This window comes from Nilaparvata lugens, chromosome 3 (genome assembly GCF_014356525.2).
Source record: "Nilaparvata lugens isolate BPH chromosome 3, ASM1435652v1, whole genome shotgun sequence".
In the NCBI taxonomy this organism is placed as follows: Eukaryota; Metazoa; Arthropoda; class Insecta; order Hemiptera; family Delphacidae; genus Nilaparvata; species Nilaparvata lugens.
The window spans coordinates 53,121,291-53,142,422 of NC_052506.1; the positions used below are offsets into that span (position 1 = coordinate 53,121,291).

Genomic DNA, 21,132 nt, shown 5'->3' on the forward strand with positions numbered 1-21,132 from the left:
TTCACACTGTTGACGGTGAGCTTCACTCCATGGGTTACGGTTGCGAATTACAAACATTTGGCAAATGTAACTAGGGCAAAGTGTTCTTGGGGATCGTATCGAACTGACTATTTTTGCTTGGTCTTGTCTTAACGAAGTTTTCTCTCACCGGCTGACTTACATGAAGTGTTAAAATAATGTAGGAGACTATGGGAGCACGCGTGTGTAGGCCTAGACACACATTAACACCCACATTTGAATTAATACTGATGTTAAAGCATACAAGAGATGATCTTTCATCAACGATAGAATAAATTCATGCTTACTCCCACTTACAGTCATAATGTGACATCTATCTCCGCCATTTAAACTAGACACTGGCAAGACTTATTAGATGTTCTCTGAATAAATATCAAATTCTGAGTGACTCTTAGTGTAGGCTTGTCTTGAAGCAATACATCAAAGATTAATTTTACATGAGCAATTTAATCTCAAGTCAATCAATTTATAGCTTAATTTCATTTGTTTCAGAATCCAACAGACATACTCGGCATGAAGACCGAAGAAAGAAATACTACTAATTCATCACGGGTACGGATAGCCGTGTTGGGAACAATCAACGTTGGAAAATCAGGTATGTACATATTGAATTTAATCTGTAGATATACTAGAGAAAATTGAAAATTTTATTATCAATAAATAGAAGAAAAACTAGTAGGCTATTCAGCAGTTATCTTACCAGTCAAAATTTCAACTTCTCAGCTACATTTCCCTCTTCGATAGCATCTCGAAATTACGTGACGCAAAAAAGGGTGATTTAAATTCTTTCCCTTCTATTGTAACGGGGAAATGATTGAACCTGTCATTATAATTGGGCGTAACGCTGATTGAAGCTCCCATCTCCCCTTAAGCGTTATGCAATTTAGTGAGAACGAGAAAGCTATGCTACAATCAAATCACCACACGGGTCTTTACAGATTAATAATAACGGAGATTTAAAAGACCTCACTATAAAATTTTACTTCAGGCTTTTATTAGACGCCCATATTTCCATCAACAAACGTTTTCTGGCCTTTACTATTTTTGCTAGTTCTACTTTTCAACTGCATTCATCTTCTTTAAACACTCGTTTGTTTCAACACACAGTTAGTTTTTAATGTAAATTACAAGATCTTGGAAGATTTACTAGACTCTGTTGAGAATGGTGACCTTGTGAGGGACATCCGACAACATCTGATAGCAGATGCCAGAGAAAAATAAATACTGTGGTACACAAAGCTCAAGAGCCGGGACCTTCACCAAACTTCAAGAAACAGCTTGACTTTATGAAATTCTATGCTGTACATCAAAAATCAAATTCATACAAAATAGGAACTTTTGTATGTATTATAATACTAAATACATAACTCATAAAATCAAGTTATGTTTGTAACAAAATGATCATGGGTAATCTTGTAATTATGTCAAGTTAATAAGGGGATAATACTGTAGTTATTTTTTTAACCAGGAGTGCTATGACATATATGGGAATTATCAAGCCACGACTGTTGAAATACTGTAGGTTCAGTTAGTTTTTCTAGTAAAAATCATATAACAACATTAATTTCATTGAAGAGTGATTCTCCAATGTTTCCAATTTCAACAGAAAAATTAGCAACATGACATTTTTACAGGTTTTTAACGCTTGCAACTTAATTTCCATATTCCTCACAGATTCCTTCACTCTTGATTTGATCCACACTGTGAACTAGCTTGTATGTATCAAAACTCCAAATACAGTCCTTGTTCAGATTTTTTTCGCAAAGTTCCCATCTGAATGAGACTGAATGACACAATAGTTGTAATGCGATGGTCAATGGCGCCTGACAGTCGTGCTGATTGAGCAGCTTCCTGTAGAAAAGTTTGCATAATTAACATTTTTTATTGCTAATTTCACGGAACCGCTACAGCTGATCCGAGCGGAAAGGTCGGTTTAATTCAACCAATGGGAAGCGCCGGCCAATGCCTCCTTTTCCTTCACTTTCTTTCTCACTCAACAAGATGTCTCCATTGAGAAATCAAGCAAGAATACTAGTTCATTATTCATCAGAAATTGCCATGATCAACCTCTTTACAACACTTGTCTGAACAATTTAATCACTCGATAATTCAAAATCAATCAATCACTGGTTTTCAAATACGTGAATATTCTCTCTTGTTTTCTTGTACCTCCCTGTTTTCTTGATAAATGATTATGAGTATGATTAACATTCTTATGAAATGGGTTCATGAGTATCTCCACTATCAGTAAACCAAATTGTAAGACAAAAAGATGTAATCAGTGATAGATCTCTATGAATAGAATAGTAACATTATCTAGATTTTTTTTTATTCTTCAAACTCGAGTATCATGTACCAATTAGACTTCCAAAATAAGTTTAAATATTATTTGTCTAGCATTACTGTACCCTACTTATTTTCAAGTAAGAGTAATATGTGAGATGTGTTCTCTATTTATGGATAATTTATAATTAGTCCCTATTTAATAAGTCAACATTTTTAAATATAGAAATTGAACCACTTTTCTTGTTTCACAGCTTTGACCGTCCGCTACTTGACACGAAGATTCATTGGAGAATACCGATCGAATACTGGTGAGTGGTTTTCCAAATTCATTTTTCTCTCATTTTAATTGAAATAATATAATTTTTAGTTGTTAAATACAAATACTTCTCACAAAATCATTCTCTAATATGGATTACATTTATGAATGAATTTATAAAAAAATAATACCTATTGTAAATCACTTAACCTTCCGGTGGCGCGTCCTTGAAACTTACATGAGTGGGCGCGTAGCAGCACTGAGTGCTGCCTCTGAAATATCCTAGTTTCTAAGCCTCATACAGCTCAGGCTAGAGGAAAAAGGATGTTTATATCATAAAAAATTTTATAATCAATTTGGATAATTGTAGTCATATCTTGAACATGTTATACTATTTTTAATAATAATATACTGGAAATTGTTACTCATTGAATTGAATACAAATACTGATCACGTTAAAAGAATAATTTGATTTCAGCTATTGTCAAAATATCAAAAACATCATACAAGGCACATATAATAATTTATAATGAAACTTAAAAAAATGGGATACTCTCTTAGAAAATAACATATATGAATATTTGAAAATTAGGAACACGGAGTGCTGCCTATAGGATGTGTCTATGTGTTTGTCTTCAACTCACGACTCAAACAATCAATGTGAACAACATCTAGCATGTGGATAGTATTACCAATGTTGCTAACTGTAGGTACTGAATGTCCCAACTTTGTGAAATGAACGCCATCCTACTTATTACAAGAACAATTACTTGGCAGCACGGAGTGTTGTCACGCGCCCACCGGAAAGTTGAAAATCTTTCGACAAATTAAAACATTAATTTTTTTAGCAACCCTGAAATATATTGCACAAATATTGAGATTTAAAGTTACCATAATGATAATGGAACTGAGACTGTAGTCATTTTCAAAGTAATCATCCACGGTCAATAATGTTCCCATGTTATTGACTTGCTGTCACATTCATGACTCGCTGTTTTCTGTCAAATCTATTCTGTACATGTAATAAAATTAGGAGGTCCTTCTTCCTTTATCAATAGTCAGTCCGTAATGATAAAACGTTTGCAACTAATATACTTTCCTTCGTCATTTATCACAATAAAAGCGCAATAAACAGACAAAATTTAACGAGAGTACAGCAGTTCTGTCTATCTTTCGCTCAAGATTTCAATTGAGAAATCTCAATCACGCTTGTCAAGAATTAAGGTCACGGTGTCATTTTGTGATAGCAGGTAATGGGGTCAGGAAGAAACTTTGTAAACAGTGGCATGAAGTCTTCTAAAAGTCCACTACTACTACTTCAGAGTAGGTCAATATTTTAGTAAACACACAGGACGTGGAGTAAAAGTTTCCTCTCACAGATTGTGAGGAGTGAGAAGTAGCCTACAGGAGCAAGAAGCATCTCACACTGTTGTACTATTTCTGCTCCTCGGGGAAGTGCAGAATCACTAGGCCTATTTCCAGAATAAATCTCTTCTTCCCCGTTCCCCTGTTTGCGGGGCCACCTCGTTAATAGACCCTCCTTTCATGGCTTTACCCTAATCTCTATTGTACGCAACAGCTGTACCATGTTTTCAACCTTCCCTTCTACCTGAATCTCTCGCTACCAAAATACACTCTTCCCCCTTTCAAGATTTCTTCACAGGCGCCATTCTTTTTTTGGGAGACCCGTTTTCAATAGTGACTTGTCAGATCACCTGATGCACCTGGCCTGCCTCCTACTGGTCTCTAACACAATCGCACAAGGTCAATTAAAAAAAAACGTGCAATAAATTCAATTTCATCGATAAACAATACAATATCCACAAGTACAAAATTTAGATTAGGATCAGAAAATGATTGATTCTACTGAATGTAATTTATTCTCACCACAATATTGTGAAGATTTGAAGAATGTTCATGCAGTTGTTCGTTAGATGAAGGATAGTGTGGGAAGATGAACTGTGTGAGTCAGAGTAGATTGAGTGAGATGTGCGAGGTTGGAGGTCTCACCCTAGTGGTTTCATGAATGTCCACTTCTCTCTTCAGGCAAAAGCAGAAGTTCAGGTGGACTTCTTCCTCCATAAAGAGGACAGTGTTCACCCTTCCTCCACAAAATAACCAGTACGCTACAATCAGATAGACCTCCTTAATCAGAAGTGGCGACTTCAACCCCGAATAGGAACTCTCAACTTAGGTTTTAGATCTAAACATTAGATTTCAGCATTTTGAGGCAATACCACATCAGATATGAAACAGAAATTATTTCTGTGGTCTGTAGCATTACTGTTCAATCTATTCACGATCCGTATTAAATGTGCTCTCTCTCAAGGCTTCCATGTCTGTCAATTATTTTGAAATTAGTAGGCTAATTTTATGTTTACATACTGAGATCGGATTATGAAATCATTCATGTATGAGAACAAAAATGATCAAAACTTATGGAGCAATCTTGAAGACGTTTTGAGACGGTTAGTGAGAATTAATCTTTATGTATTCTCCTTAATACAATCTTATTCATTAATATTAATCATGAATCTCCTTTGTGATATCTCACACGTATAATGTATATCCCTCACAATTCATGTTTATAATTTAATTTGATTTTTCTGTCATTCGTGGATCTATTTATATCTGTGCTGTTTGCTCTTAGAATCATATAAACTACGTTAGGGAAACACGCTCATATTATAATAAATATGACGTAGAGAGTATATATGTATGTATGTATGTTCTTGGGTATGAAAATCATATAATTCACATTGTAATCACTATTCATTATTGATTGCTGAAACTCATTTACTCAAGTGATTGGTTGATTCCCAATCGCAACTCAAATGATCCAATTCCATAAATGTGTATGGATTCGCGTAAAATATGCTCGATGTAACCTTGGAAAATTCCTACCTACTCTGGAGTTTCAACTGAAAGTTCCATTACAGCTGTTCAATTTCAAGCTCAATGATTGGAAATGAGTCTGTTTCCCGTCAACAGATAACGAAATTGTGTAATTGGGTCAATCTTTGGTATGCAGACGCTCGTGTTAGACATGAGAGAAGCAAACTTCTCTCTAGGATATCAAGAATGCTCTATTTCAACTCAAAGATGGTTTGGTGAAGGTTGAACCAGACACCTAAGTATTTAATGAGACCTACAGCCTTGATTATTTGGAGTCATTTGTCATTTCCATAAGGATGGTTTATCTTACTCAAATGAAACATGCAAATCTGTACTGAATCAAAAGTAATTAGTTGAATTACTGTGGAAAATACATAAACTGGTACAGTTTGAAAAAAGTATGTACACTTCAAAAAAAGTGTTTTTGTGTAACACAAAAACTCTATACAGATTGGCTCAAAAGTGCCAGGGTCCAGTGCTAGAGTACAGTAGTTACTTTTGGACAATCATTCAATTCATGAAAATAACAATAAATCAATACGGATAAATACCCATATCATATTTGAAAATGTACTGGGTTGTTATAGGATATGTTTGTAGAACATGATAAGTGATATTACAGATGGAAATAAATTAGAAATTGCATTTGTTCAAATGCTAATTAACGAATAATTACGATAGGTCATTCGGAAATTAACCTCCGGTTGATGAAAAATATTATTAAACGAAAATCTTAATTAAATGCTGTAAAACACTCCGAAGACTTCTGCTACTGCAAATATTGAAACAGGGTTAACAGCTAGATGGACATTTGATGAGAGCTACTATCCAAAAATGTAATTAGGATTTTCGTTTAATAATAATAAATTATTTGTAAATTTAGATGGTAGCTTTCATTTTCGAATTTCATTTGATTAGGATTTTCGTTAAATAATAATTATAAGTAATATTAATAAACTAACTACAGATTTTTCCAATCTTGTGAATACAGCAACAGCAGTAGACATTGTTCTAGATTGAGTTTGTCAATAAGAATTTTTAAAAAAGTTTGTTAAAAATAGACTGTTCTGAATCGAAAGAAAGGGCAGCGGATGTTTACAGTTCTACTGTTTAATAAGATCAATCACTGCGCCTGCCTCAAGCCTATTTTCCTGGTATTCCTGAAAAAGTAGCAAAAGAATAGCAGAACCCACTACACACCCCCTTACAAGTGAAAACAACAAACTACTTCTGTATTTTAGTGAGATTTGCAAATTGCTTTGGAATGCTGTTCGGAAGCACCATTCAACTTATTAAGCTGGTTCACACATACAGTTACTAATTCATTCTCGAAAATTATTTTTGAACGTCTATTTTTATGTTCAACGAGTGTAAATGTAGACGGCTTGAACGCAATTTATGAATGGGTAGAGCGTAGACTCACGGCGTCACGGCGCTACTTACAAAAGTTTACGTCAGCACTTCGTGACGGCAGCCAAAATTATTCCTTTTCTTGTCCATTCACTTCTACGCGGAACAATATTTCTGAACATTGAACGCAGCCTCTGCCCGTGTATTCTCGATCAAAAGTTGGCCTCCATTCACTCAAGTTCGCTGCTTCATTCTTCATTGAGCCTATCTGATTGTAAAACGATTCCCATATTACTACATAACAACAAATTTGGAGCAATTCCAGGGTTAGCAATAGAATGAACTCCCAACGAATGAGACAGAATGTATTTCATATATTCAATACCATTACCAAATACAGATCAACAGTGGTTGGTTGCTTCAAGTTCAATGTTCTCCAGCAAATTGATTTGTTCCATCCAATCATACCTTCCTTCATCTCATCCTATCATACCTACACGATTCCTGAGTTTCCCTTCACGTTTCCAGATTCCCTCCATACTCTCTCAAGGATTGAAGGATTTTCTAGTAGTATATGTTTTATCATAGTTGGAATTATCCATCATATGATTTATCATAGTATAAGTTTATCATAGTTGAAAATCCTAGCAATCCTTCCCTATTTTAGCACACCCTGCCATTAGCCTGTTACTTTGTATTTGGGTTGAATACTATTTCGTACTTTGTTTGTAATTTGATCTCATTTTGGGTGTTTTTGTTCTTGAATAAATTCGAAACTCTCAATCATTGTAGTAAAGTTATTTCCTTAATGATTAAAATTCAATGACGTTTGAACGTTTTGGTAGTACTGTACTAGAGTATATTACTTTCCTGTATTCGATGAGTGTTCTTGGATACTACATCAAAAGCATAATATAAGCATCTCCTCTACATTAAATGATTCTCAACTCACTGTTTGAAAGTCTTGCTCATGCACGAGCTCTTTTTCTCTGGCATACCCAATTTGAGATTCGAGGATTATATCTGTGTTATCACTGCTCGCATTTTTATCAGAAACTTGTTGCCCACATTGTGTTTCCAAGAATTGTTGAGGGAAGCTATTCAAGCGTAGGATGGAGAATGTGCGCTTGCCAAGACGTTTTCTCAATAATTTTGAAGACATTTTTATTGGATCCGAACAAGGCTGACAAAGACATTTCCCGATTGATGACACGTGAAGGCAATCTCCTCATCCTCTGACCCGCAATCACTTTTTATGCTCTTTTTATTATGCTATTTAGTTTTCACTACTGTTGACCATCAGACAAGAACTCTTGTACTATATAGCTATGTTGAACTACCATTAAAAGTCCACGCATATTTGAAATTTGCTTCTGGGACCAAATTTCAGGTTCAGTGAGTAAAAATAATTTCAAGCTTCCTCTTATTTTTCTCAATGGAGAAACACACATAATACTTGTGGACTCTTCACTTTCCGCATTTTTTATCTTTATGATAGAAATGAACAAAACAGAGAAAGATCAGCTGGTGGTTTAAACTTGGAGCCTAACACAGAATATGAAATGTGTGATATGAATGTAGATGACTCTTCATTTTTTTCTGTCATACATTGTTTTCTGACATATTACTTTTTTGAAAACCGTTCATCCTTTCTGCCGCACCTTGTACTTGTGGACTCTTCACTTTCCGCATTTTTTATCTTTATGATAGAAATGAACAAAACAGAGAAAGATCAGCTGGTGGATTAAACTTGGAACCTAACACAGAATTTGAAATGTGTGATATGAATGTAGATTACTCTTCATTTTATTCTGTTAGTATTTTTATAACTATGCATTATACTTCAACTTCATTTCTATTAGAAAAACAAGTCTATTTATAAATATTCCTACACAGATCCATTCACAGAGAATTACTTCGCTGCTCGTTTGTTCCCGTAAACTTTGAACCTTTAATGCATTGATGTCATCTCGATTGAACTGTCGGCTGAGAAAACTGGAACCCAAGAGTGAGCTGAGAATGACTCAGCCCTGTTGTGAGATTCACTTTATACAGTCAGTATTTCTTGATATTACAACATCAATGCTTCCCATTCCACCAATACTGACACAAGTGAATCTCACTACAGCTGCAGATGGAAATCTCAGTCCAAAGGTGTTAAGTGAGAGGTGTGAAGCTGTACTAGGTTGGTGTGAGCTGAGTATATACTTGCTGTACAGTAAAAGTGCCAGCAATGACCGCTTGAAATACGACTGAACCGCAGTCGCAAAGATAAGTTAGCCGTAGAAGTTATTCGATGCGAATGCGACTAGACCACTAGTGCGGAAAGGCCACGATTAAAGACCGTTAGCATTTATTTGTTCCAACATGAACGACAAATCGTAAATTTAATTCTATCAACACGGCATACAACACTCGATAATATAAATCTATTCTATTGTGAGATTCACTTCATACTGTCAGTATTGGTTTAACGGGATGCACTGATGTTAGTTATAAGGAAAGCTGACAGTATTAAGTGAAACTATAGAAAAACTAGTGTTAGAAAAGCAAATTCAATACTATAGCAAACACCTGAAAAATGTCTTTTTTGCACTAATCATTTTTCTCTTCCACACCGGCTACCTACAATTTTACTTCAATACAAAAGCATGACAAACTTGCAACCAGACATTTTATTGAAATGAATAATCGATTCAAATTGAAATTATTTTAATTGCAAAATGGTTGAAAACATAATAATTGAATATCAACTTAATTAATAATTAAATACTGCATTCATAATTGGGGTGGGAAAACCCATATGTGCGTTTATCAGAAATTGGGGTAAGTTTTTTCCTCACGGAAATCTTTATTCAAAGCTTCTGATAGAACATTTCCTGCAAAAATGTGGTAAATCACTCTTTAAACATCAAATAAGACAGAATAATATATTGCAAGTGATGTGGATAAAAATGTTCTTTATGGTGCTTATACTAGAATGTGGTTCAACATACTATATTTTTAAGACTTTGTATGATTCTAATTCAAGTCGAAACATAATCGTCAAGTCATGGATAAATAAATGAATAATAACTTGCTCCTCCAGTCATTGATTAGAAAACGTCATTAATGATTGTTATTAAAATGATGTTACGATCTGAGTAATTTTGAATAATCATCATCAACATAAAGACAATATGAAAACTTGTTCAGCTTCCTCTTGCAAATTCAACAAATTGAGAATCGTTCGAAAGTAGTGTGGTGATGAAAGATATGATAATTTTGTCGTCTCAAAGAACAACTGCCTATTGAGTCTATTTCAGTTGACAGACAGAAGGCTGATCAACCGTTGGAATTGAACCCTGCAAGGCTTCTTTCTATTCTATTCAACATTGGAAAAGTTCTATTTATACTGGAACATCTTGAATTAAAAGGACAGTGGCAGAAGACTCATGAAATCCTCCGACTGAGACAATAATATTAGTAATTCTCGGATATAACGCTACACAATCCTCCTCTCATCAGAGCTCACACAATGAAAAAGTAATAATCAAGAATTATCATTTGAATATCAAAAATAAATCATCATAGATGAATTGTATAGCTTTCGGTTGAACTATACATTATTTTGTTTGATACTCTATAGTTATTTTTTTAAATTAAATTTGAACAAAATTCAATAAAAAATTGGAATAGAAAGAGTATTCACTATCAATTCAATAAACGTATGTACCTGTTTGATTGTACTTGTCCTCTCTACTTGATGTATGAACTTGACACATGATGGAGATTTGTGATCAATAAAAGTGATTTTCAACAATCTTGAAGTTTGATTGCATAGGGCCTATGTATCTTGGAGCTTATTTATTCAATCATTCAGAATTACACAACTCACAGAGAAATACCACAGGCTTATAAGCCCAAAACGGTTCCAATTCTAATTTATACAACAGTCCAAATGTAGCTAGGTTATGTGTCATTTCAAAATTATTCAATTACATAATAGTTTATGACAGGTTACTTTATCACTTCAACTGCAGTACCAATTGATATCCTTACTTTTTGATATGTATTTCTGATAAATGTTTTTTCTTAAGACAATTTTAGGAAAAGGTTTGAAGTTAAATCTTCATAAGACGATAAATAATACCAGTGAGACCGACATAGCTTGCAAGGTTATTATTATAGCTTGCAAGGTAAATTGCGCCAAATAGATCCTACAATATTAGAATAAAAATACACCACTCATTTCAGGCCACGAGCTTGTGAAATCTATCCATGATCATTGTCAATAATGTAAGATCATCTGCAGCACGTTGACGTAAATGCTTGTGAGCGAAACGGTAGGAAAATGCGCTAAGTAGCGGAAAATGCAGATCATCGTGTTTTCATTCATGGAAAGAGGCGAAGTTCTGGAGTCATCTGTAAGCCACGTGTGCACCGAAAGCAAAATTGCGTTGATTCGGACCACGGGGGATTTGCACGAGTGTCTTGTAACAGCCCCCTACCGGCACCCAGCACCCTTGGCATCAACTCTTCTTCCAACAGACAGAAAATCGGAATTCGACATTCAAACAAACCAAGCAATTTCTCAATCATTATGCAAAAATGTTTCACCTCATTCTGCAATTTCCATAGAGAAATAATTTGATGTCATCATCATTAATTTATTAATTTAATCGTTTTCCACAATATTCAACTGAACCCATTTTCGGTTCCATTAAATTCGTCGTGTTCATAAATTTCTCAGTACGCTACGCTGTTCCACTGAATAATCATCGAGCGTGGGAAAGTCGTTCAAATCAGCTGATTCTATTGTAAAATCAAGATAATAATTTGTAAGTGTAGAAGTCAATTATTGTAAACGCATATAAGGAACATGATGAATTTTGAGTATTTAAAGTGGACAATAAAGATTGAGTATTGAACAATGGATCAGAAAAAGGCAAAATTAAAAAATGTTCACTGTTCAGTAGCTCCATTTTAATAGATAGATTAATCTATAACTAATAACGAATGATTTGATTGCTATTAAAATAATCATTCAATTTACCCACAAATGAGACTTAATTGAATATTATTATTAATTTATTCACTAAAATTTCAACAAAGTCGACATGTATTATTGATGGACAATTTGTTCTGGCAATATGATCATGTTATCTCGTTCTTGATTATTCAAAATAAGAACTTATGTATACTCGTATTCAGAAAAAATCAGAAATCTAGCATTAAATAGAAGATTATACTGTGTTCATTCAATTTAGGATAAATCTTTAAATTAATCCGTATCATTTCAATTCACGAATAGAGCGTTCAATTGATTCGTATAATATCATTCCGATTCGCGATTATAAGCGTTTTGGCAAAATTATGATTAATTTATTTTTGGCAATAAATGAATTTGAATTTGAATTTCTATGAGGAGAAAAATTTCTATATCTATCCTGAGAAAGCACGTGCGTGGCAGTACAGATTACGGTACTGAGTTGATGGCTTGCATCAATTAGTTACCTATATCCAAGTTCAACGGATTTAGAACGGTGGAACATGAAATTAATCCATTTTTCCAGTCAGAGGTTCATATTCGGTTCGAGTCCCATCCCATATTAGGCATGATCGACAGGTATATCAAATATTGAACTTGACATTTCGAATCGATTATCTTTTTTGCCGATGATGAGAGTGCACTGTCAAACGTTTTTTGTTAGCGGAAAAGTGACGTTTACAATATTTGAAACGTGATATTTTTGTTTCAGATCTGTTGTACAAGCAGACAATGATGATCAACAACGCACCTGTTGAGCTGGAAATAATCGACGTCTCTGGAGAATCGGTAAGTAGGCAACCGATGCCTAGAATATAGATATAGATGCCTACAATATGCCTAGAAATATGATATCACACTCTTCTACATTCCTGGCATTCCTATAATTACTCTCGTCCGTTCAAACGAAAAAGCTTGTCACTGAGAGTGAGTTTAGAATGTAAAATTTAGAATGTAGAATACATGTATAGAATTTATATTTTATACTCACTGGTTACTGACGACTCAAAAAACAAACAAAGAAGTTTACACGAGTTTCATTTCACAATAAAGTCTATATTGGCTAATAAAGCTTTTGAAATGGTCAGATAAGACAAATTTATATTACCTATCTGAGAACCATTCATATCATATAATTTACTTATTTTACAATATTAATAATGTTGTCTCAATCTCTTCGATTTTGTGACTTCTATCATAGAGAAAAGTAGTATATTGAGCCATTGATTTATTGATTTATTCATTTACAAAGGCCACTTACTAGAAGTATTTTCAGCCTAGGTGTTGATCAGGGGATGAATAATAATAAAAACGTTTTCATTTATTTTAAATCCATTAATGGAGAGAAAATGTGAAGGCTATGTACTATGTGTCAGATTCTCAAAGATTTTTCTCTATTGCTAAGAAAATCAATTATTGAAGGATGCAAAAGAATCAGTATTCAATAGCAAAATAAAATAACATGATATCCTATAACCTAAATTATATAACTGACCGTGACCACTGATCGTTCAAGAGGCTTGAACTCACGTCCCTAATCATACCGTAACTGTCCCAGCAACCTTATAAATTACAGTCTAAAACAAAACTAATACTTTCTGATAATTCACATTTTTATTAAATTCAAATTCAGGATCCTGAATTATTAGGAAAATTATTAGGAAAGGGCTCAATAATTCTACCACAGAGAAAGCATACACACGTGTATGCTTATTCTATGATTTTTTCGAGTGTTCACTTATTTAATCACTTGTATTCCGTGAAGTTTTACGGAATAATATATATTATTTCAATATACGGAGGAGCATCCCTCCCCCAAGCCCATGGACGCAACCCCCAACGACCCTCCAAATTCAGGAACAATTCAGCTCATACACCCCCCTCCCCTATACAAAAACTTTGTCTTGTCAGTAGTCGACTTTTTCTGCGATCCCTTCAAGATTTGATTTTGAGCCCACACCCCCAATGAATTATTCAATAATATAATTATAATTTAATATTATAATTAAATATATCTAATATATCTAATATATCTAATGTACCATATTAATTATTTATTATAATTATTATTTCAATAATATATTAATATTTGAATTTATGAATTTTTATTTGAGGTGCAATTCGCGGTTATTTATTCTATGTTGGTGATGTGTTGTTTGCAGAGAGACGCATGCTTCCCAGTAGAGCAGGTGCAGTGGGCTGATGCTTGCGTGGTTGTCTACTCGATAACTGACAAGCAGAGCTTTAGCTACGCTCTGGAGGCATTGGATCATCTGCAGAAGCAGCGACCTGTCTCTTCTGTTCCTGTCATACTTCTCGCCAACAAAGCTGATCTCGAACACCTTAGAGAGGTGAGCTCAAAGCTAAAGTCAATTGCAGTTATTTACTCCAAAAAATTATTATTCAAATATACAGATTGTTCCAGAAATGTTTTTTTTTAATTTATTTTAACTTAGGTTTTTTTCAAGTTTTATTTCCTGACAAATATTTCCATATTTTAAGCTAAATGAATCATTTGTACTTCTATTAATCATTTTCCTCTTATAAAGAGTTACGGTGAGAGATACTCAAACGTTTGAATACAATCTACTTTATAAATTCAAATCAGACAAAAATAATAGATGAGATTGGCGAACAGTTAGTACACGATCATCATCAATTGGAGGGAAAGGGTTTATGTGGACATCAATTTACAGCACAAAACATAAATTTCACCACTTCATAGGTTCTACTCACTGTCATCTCTAGGATCGATCTCCATTATGATTACATATTAAATCATCCTAGAGATAGTCGTTCACTTCACAAAAAAAGCAGAGTATTAAAGCACTAGTCTAAATACCAGGTTTCTAGGACACATTTAATCCATCCTATAGAATCAATATATCGATTTTTAATGGTTCATTGGATTTAATTAATGTTCCAGAAATCGGTTCTGAGACATTGTGGAATAATTATATTATATATCCTCATGTAAAAAGGGTTTTGCAAAAGCAATCATCAGTCACTGTGGATGAAATTATTTATATTAGCTGCTATTAGGGCAAATTATGTGCAGTTTATACTAAAACAAGGTTTACCAGCATTGTCTTTTTCCCGTTAGGGCTATATGAATAAAAATAGAAATTAGAAATCTAAGTACACTTTTTAAATTGTTACTCACAACATGATATAGCCGAAACATATTGTGAGTGGACAATTAAAAATGGTACCTGGGTTTCTATTTTTATTTATATTTACCAGCATTATATGTGAATAGGTTTCATATATTTTGTATTTTCAAAAATATTATGTGAATTAGAAAGGAAAATAAGTTGGAATAGTTATTTGTATATCTAGAGTGAAAAATGCCACTTTTTCTCCCTGAAGAGGAAGATTGATGCCCAAGGCGAAGCCGAGGCGCCGAGGGCAACAATTTTCCTGAGGGAGAAAAAGCATTTTTCACTCGTGATATACACAACATTTTTCCTCCACCTACATTTTTATAAAAACTGCAAATACTAGTAGTTCTGCGATCAGTAGACCTCGCTCATGAATACAACTTCCAATCTAATGAGAAGGGCCACTTACATAGTATACAGTACAGTATATTGTGAAGATTTAGCCATGTCATCTATTATTTTCTCCATTGAAATTGCTAGAGGCACTGTTTGCAGGGACCCATATCGTCTCCATATTTACAATGAAAACATATATTACAACTTTTCTAATAATAAATTATAATTAATTATAAGAAATCAGTCAACTGACGGAAAAATGGAATATGCAGTAGGCAATTTAGATGATGAATCGTCTCACAGACGATGGTGAGATGGAAAATGATTCTAAAAAAGATGAGTTTGTTGGTGACAATGACAGGAGGCTGCTAATGATGTTTTTCATGAAAAGTGGATTCAATGCGAAAAAGTAGGAACATGAATTGCTGTATCTTCAAAGATACGAAAAAGTAACTTTTGAGGTTAGTTTACGGTTTTTTAAATATTACAAAAACCGGAGGTCTTACCAAAAATCGTTACACATACGTCTCTGCGCCTTGTTTCATAGAACTTGCATACCAAGTTTCATCCAAATCGGATAATAACTGCGACTGTAACTGCGGTACAAACAAACGAACAAACGACAAAAGCCGATCGAGTCAAAACTAAGACCTCAGCTTCGCTTCGGTCAAAAATATTTTTTTAAAACTTACATGACCAGTAACACTGTGTTATAACATAACCTAAAAGGTAAACAGCTGGCTTGTAACCACAGTTGACCGCCGACAGCGCTATGTTGCAAAATTTTTAACAACAATGGCCAACTCAACTACAACACTATGCTGAAGTTCCCGTTTCAAATTTGATTAGTTAATGAGGAATATTCGTTGGCTGGTATTTTGAATAACATGGAATATAAGAAAATATTTATACATTTTTATAGTATATCGATATGAAGTTTGTAATAATTTTAGCATTCAAACATATATTGATCAAATATGTCTGGTTGAGGTGTTGAATTTAGTTGGTTTAATTATGCTTCCTCATCTAACCTACAGACCTCATCTATGCTTAGACCTTCTAACCTATTCCAATGTATTTTAGTTTTTAAAATAAAGATGCTTCCCATATTATTTAAATGGAGTTACTTTTACGCCCTAGGGAGTTTTTCTGTTTTTTCCTCCCGAGAACGAAAAAGTGACACTTCAATATTATGTTCCAGGGAGTAAAGTAAGCACTTTAGACAGTAGGTGGAGGAAAATAATTATTTATGTCATGTATTTCTGACATACCCTAACATGAAAATTATGCTTGGTGTTCAATTATAGGTGTAAACTAGTTCATTAAAAATTGTACTCAACTTGGTACAATTGTTGAACGTAAATACAAATGAATATGCGATCAACATCAACTACCCTGAAGACTTCTGCGTCTGCAAATAGTGATAAAAGGGAGAACAGATTATTATGCTCTACTGTAGGCTACTTATTGCATCAATGTTTTAATATCATTTATTTCCTTAGTTAATCAATAATTTGACTGTTGTATATTGGTTGTCAGGTGGACGAGATCGAGGGCAGAACTGCGGCAATCCAGTACGGCTGTCAGTTCTTCGAGGTGTCGGTGGCCGAGAACAGTGCAGACCTGTACCAGGCGTTTGAGGTGCTTCTGAACGAGTCGAGGTGTCAGCAGGGCAACAACAAGACCCGAAAGTTCTCCGTTTCCAAGATGATCGGCACGCTGATCGGCGGAGGCGGCAACAACAAGGAACAAAAACAATTCCAAGGTGGCACTGTTGTTGTCTGCCAAAAGTCAGACCTGCACCGCAACAGAGTCCTCAAGAGACGCCAGAACTACACAGCTACCGCCTCGTTGTGATGCCACAGTCCATTGATCACCGACAAACAATGAACGGACAGATTTTATGATGAATCTTTCCTTTTGGTGTCACACAGTTGACTAATTGTTGCCGGCAGCTTCGACTTTTTCGCTGGTTGAAAGCCAACAAGACTCTGGGCACGATTGTGGATATGACTTTCAATTACCTATTTTATTGTAGGTACTTGTAAATGCACTCACAAAGAGAAATCAGTCTTGAATGTTGTCGAAGTAGTTGAATCATCTAAGATTCTAAATAATTTGGTAAATCTGTGATATTCCTGTACTATAGCTTGATCTGGAAAATATCTTTATCTGAATAAATTGATTTTGTTTCGAATGGGTTCCACTTGAAAAATAATAATTCAATTTTCATTTGCTTTTTAATAGAACTTTATTTCTGGCGAAATTAACGATAGTCAATTTGTATAAGCTATTGAATATTATCTTATATCTCATTGAATAAAAATTAGCTTGATTACGGTAAGCAACGTATTGAAGAGATAGTATCTTCATCTTTTTATCAACATTATAGTAATGGATTGCAAAGAAATATATTCTTATAGAATTCACAATACAATCATATCCAGCCTATATGGCATATCTTCAACACAATATTGCTGTCTAACTCTGAATAATTTCATTGCTCTCAAGTTATATGATTAATCATTCAATGAGTACATTGATCAAATTTGAGCATTTATCAGCATACTAGTGATACTCTTAAGAATCTCCTGACTGATCATCATCTCTCATTCACCATATCACTCTCACTCCCTCTTTTTTGCTTTCTCTTTCGTTATAGCCCATACGGACTATTTCCTAGTATCTAGTACTATAGCATCTCAAATCATTCACAGAACTCAACAATAGTAGCATATCATAGGAAAAACACAGGTACAGAATTATTTTACTCTATGTATACAATAAGAATCCATGAATTTGGTTGTCGTAATCCCATAATATCATGTTCATCATAAATATTAGTTACGGTACATGAATCCATGAAATTGGTTGTCTTAGTTATTTAAATTACTGCTATTTGAAAATATTTAAATATCCTCATAACCTTTACGGAAAGATGAGAGTATTAGGTTGGTAAGTGGTGCACTGACACACAGCACCTCATAAAAATATACAGATTAATTAAGGTAAAAATATGTTGGTTAATTCTAGCATGTGGAACTAGCAATTAGAAAATCAGTTTAGTAATCTTTGTTGACCATTCCAAGTCTTTCTTCGAGAGTCTTTGGCTTACATGCATGCAAAGGAATTTTTATAACGTGTAACTTAAAGTATCAATAATTTAGATGAGATGATATCATTTTTTGTAGCGTATGATAAAGTTGTGAGAAATAAGCCATTAAATTCGAAAAAACTGTAACACATTTCTCCTGATTATTGGACTGCACAAAATAATGATTTTCGTAAAAAAGAATATAGATAATATATTGAATATCAACAAACATTCCATGTCAGACATTGAAAATGTCTAGTTAGGTACCCTATCAATCAACAATAAACTGTCTAAAGCTCTACCCATTGGCAGTTCTAAATACATAAAAAATTAGGAAATCATAACATCAAAATCCCTAAATGTAATAATACATTTTTTCTTTTAAATTAGATTAGTAACTACCTATATAATTTTAAAATTACTCACCAATCTGTTGAAACAGATTCTTAAGAACTGAAAGCAATGTTTTTGAATATATAAAAATTGCTGTATTTTTGTTACTACTGTCGCCTACATTCTATATAGTCGGATTTGTCTATTTCTAGAATGACTACTACATGAAGAAATAATTATAAAAAGATTTATTCTATCTTCACATTATATTATAACATTGTGTATTTTTTTTAAATTGGCTGAAAATCCTCCAATCACTCCTTCAACTACTTTTTATCTGAAACATCATCTCCATAGGGAGTGCAAGAATATAAGGAGATTGATTCCACGATAACTTTGCTAGCTATATTATCAATAAGTGATTTTTATCATTAAAACTGATTGTGTATCAAAACATGCATATTTTCATGTAGCCTATTGTGACAATGTACTACTAAATCATAATGTGAAAAATCGTATTAATGAATCTCTTATTTGTACATATAATCTATGATTAATATGTTCTCTATAAAATAATAGATACTCAACTCTGTAATCTTGTATTATGTATGTATAATACGCTAGTCATCATGTATGACAATTATATGTATGATAAAAGAATAGTTTGGCTGTGAGGATAGCCTTTGTCAGAGGTGGTAACTTCTTCAGAGTTAATGGAGTTAGAAAAATCAGAAAATTGGCCTACAGTTTCCATTGAAAATTTTACATAAATAAATTAGTCATTTATATCAAATAGCTCCCACATTCTTTGCTTGAAAAATGTTTGTAAGTGTGTTTTGGATATAAATTATTTGGTTCAAATTACTAGATTATTTTCAGTGATTTGTTTAACTCATCTGTTGGAGTGTATCTTCCTATTAAAAATTCTCTTTCCCTTGAGAGTTGTAATTTCCAGTATAAATGAAGTAGGCCTATGTAGAAATTACTTAATTCGAAATTTACTACCCAAATTATCGATAATATTTATTAGAACGCACTACCGATATTCAAGAATTAATAACTAAATCAACCAATGAAGTAGTAGATAAGATTTCAATTGAACATTTGTCGGATTTTTGGCTTTCCAAGTAATTTCTAATTTCTAAACGGTTTCTCACTATCCATGGAAGGAACATTCAAATTTAATAAATATAGGCTACTGTATAGGCTATTAGTTTATCAAATATAATGATATTCGCAAATCACTTGTATACTCAAATATGTGAATAAATTATAATTTTATAAATAACACAAAATGTCTACTTGAAGATTAGATTTGTTACTCGTGATGAAGAAAAATGATTCTGCCTTGGAAATGAATTATTTTTGTCTTGTATCGTACCGGTATGTCTATAACGTATTGTATCTTGCATGATGAAAAATATTATAGAATGATTTGTGTTCAAAAATACGTAGTACAGTTCAAGTTAATGTTATTCGGTTCAAAAATATTATTACTAATGTATGATGGCTGTGATTAAAATAAGTAATCTTGTGAAGATTATAAACTGTATTTATTGTAATAATGATAATTTTATAGATTAATTTGATGTGAATTAAATACTTCAGCCTTTACAGAACTTGTCTCCCATTTATTTTTACCTGGAAAATCTGTGAAATTGAATATTTTCGCGTATTATGAAAACGATCAAAAATTGCATCAAGAGCAAAGCCGACTGGCCTTGGCATGAGTTGGAATTGAATTGTGGAAGTCAAGTGAATGTTATAGGAAGAGTCAAGTGGCAAAGCCAATCTCGTCGCTATCATCTGACTGTGGGAGTGCTGTGGAGTGCTTGCGCGAGGTCTACTGTTCACAGAACTACTAGTTATAAACTATTCACATTCATATATGCACCTAGGTGTCAACTAATAATATTGTCTCACAATATGTATAAACTATTTTATTTATACCTAAAAACTATAAACTCTGTCAGCTATACTCACTTGGGCTTTCTGGAGTTTTTTCGGATATACTTGGTTTTTGTCGAGGTAGCCATGTTTCACGCTACTGTGGGTTCACTTTGCGTTGACAGTAATCAAATTGTCAGCTGATTGATTATGAAAAATTTTATAGGAATGGTTTACAAAACATCCTACAGCGTGGGTTGCTTTTTGTGGATTAGTGTGGGTTTACTTTGTGGTGGGCCTTATACATGTATGAGATAGGATAATAATTATGTTTTTCGCATCATCACGTCTGGATGATTAACTTGAAATTTTGCATATAGATTCCCTGCAGTACTCGCGCGGGCTACCGTTGTAACCCAGTCATTTGTTTTCCATTGTGCCTCCACCACACGTTGTCATTGGTGGTGGAGGGCCTGGGCCTCAGTAC

General features: G+C 33.7%; 1 protein-coding gene across 2 annotated transcripts in view; it reads left to right on the forward strand.

The window, feature by feature from the left end:
• LOC111044344 (ras-like protein family member 11B) overlaps positions 1-20,377 on the forward strand; it is a 34,168-nt gene extending 13,791 nt beyond the window's left edge. For both annotated transcript variants that reach the window (XM_039424008.1, XM_022329458.2), the window contains 5 exons: positions 511-613; positions 2,556-2,612; positions 12,547-12,623; positions 13,997-14,185; positions 16,871-20,377. In XM_039424008.1, coding sequence (XP_039279942.1) covers positions 532-613; positions 2,556-2,612; positions 12,547-12,623; positions 13,997-14,185; positions 16,871-17,188 — 723 coding nt within the window. In that variant the 5' untranslated portion in view covers positions 511-531 and the 3' untranslated portion in view covers positions 17,189-20,377. The remainder of the gene's footprint in view (positions 1-510; positions 614-2,555; positions 2,613-12,546; positions 12,624-13,996; positions 14,186-16,870) is intronic.
• Positions 20,378-21,132: the final 755 nt, after the last annotated feature.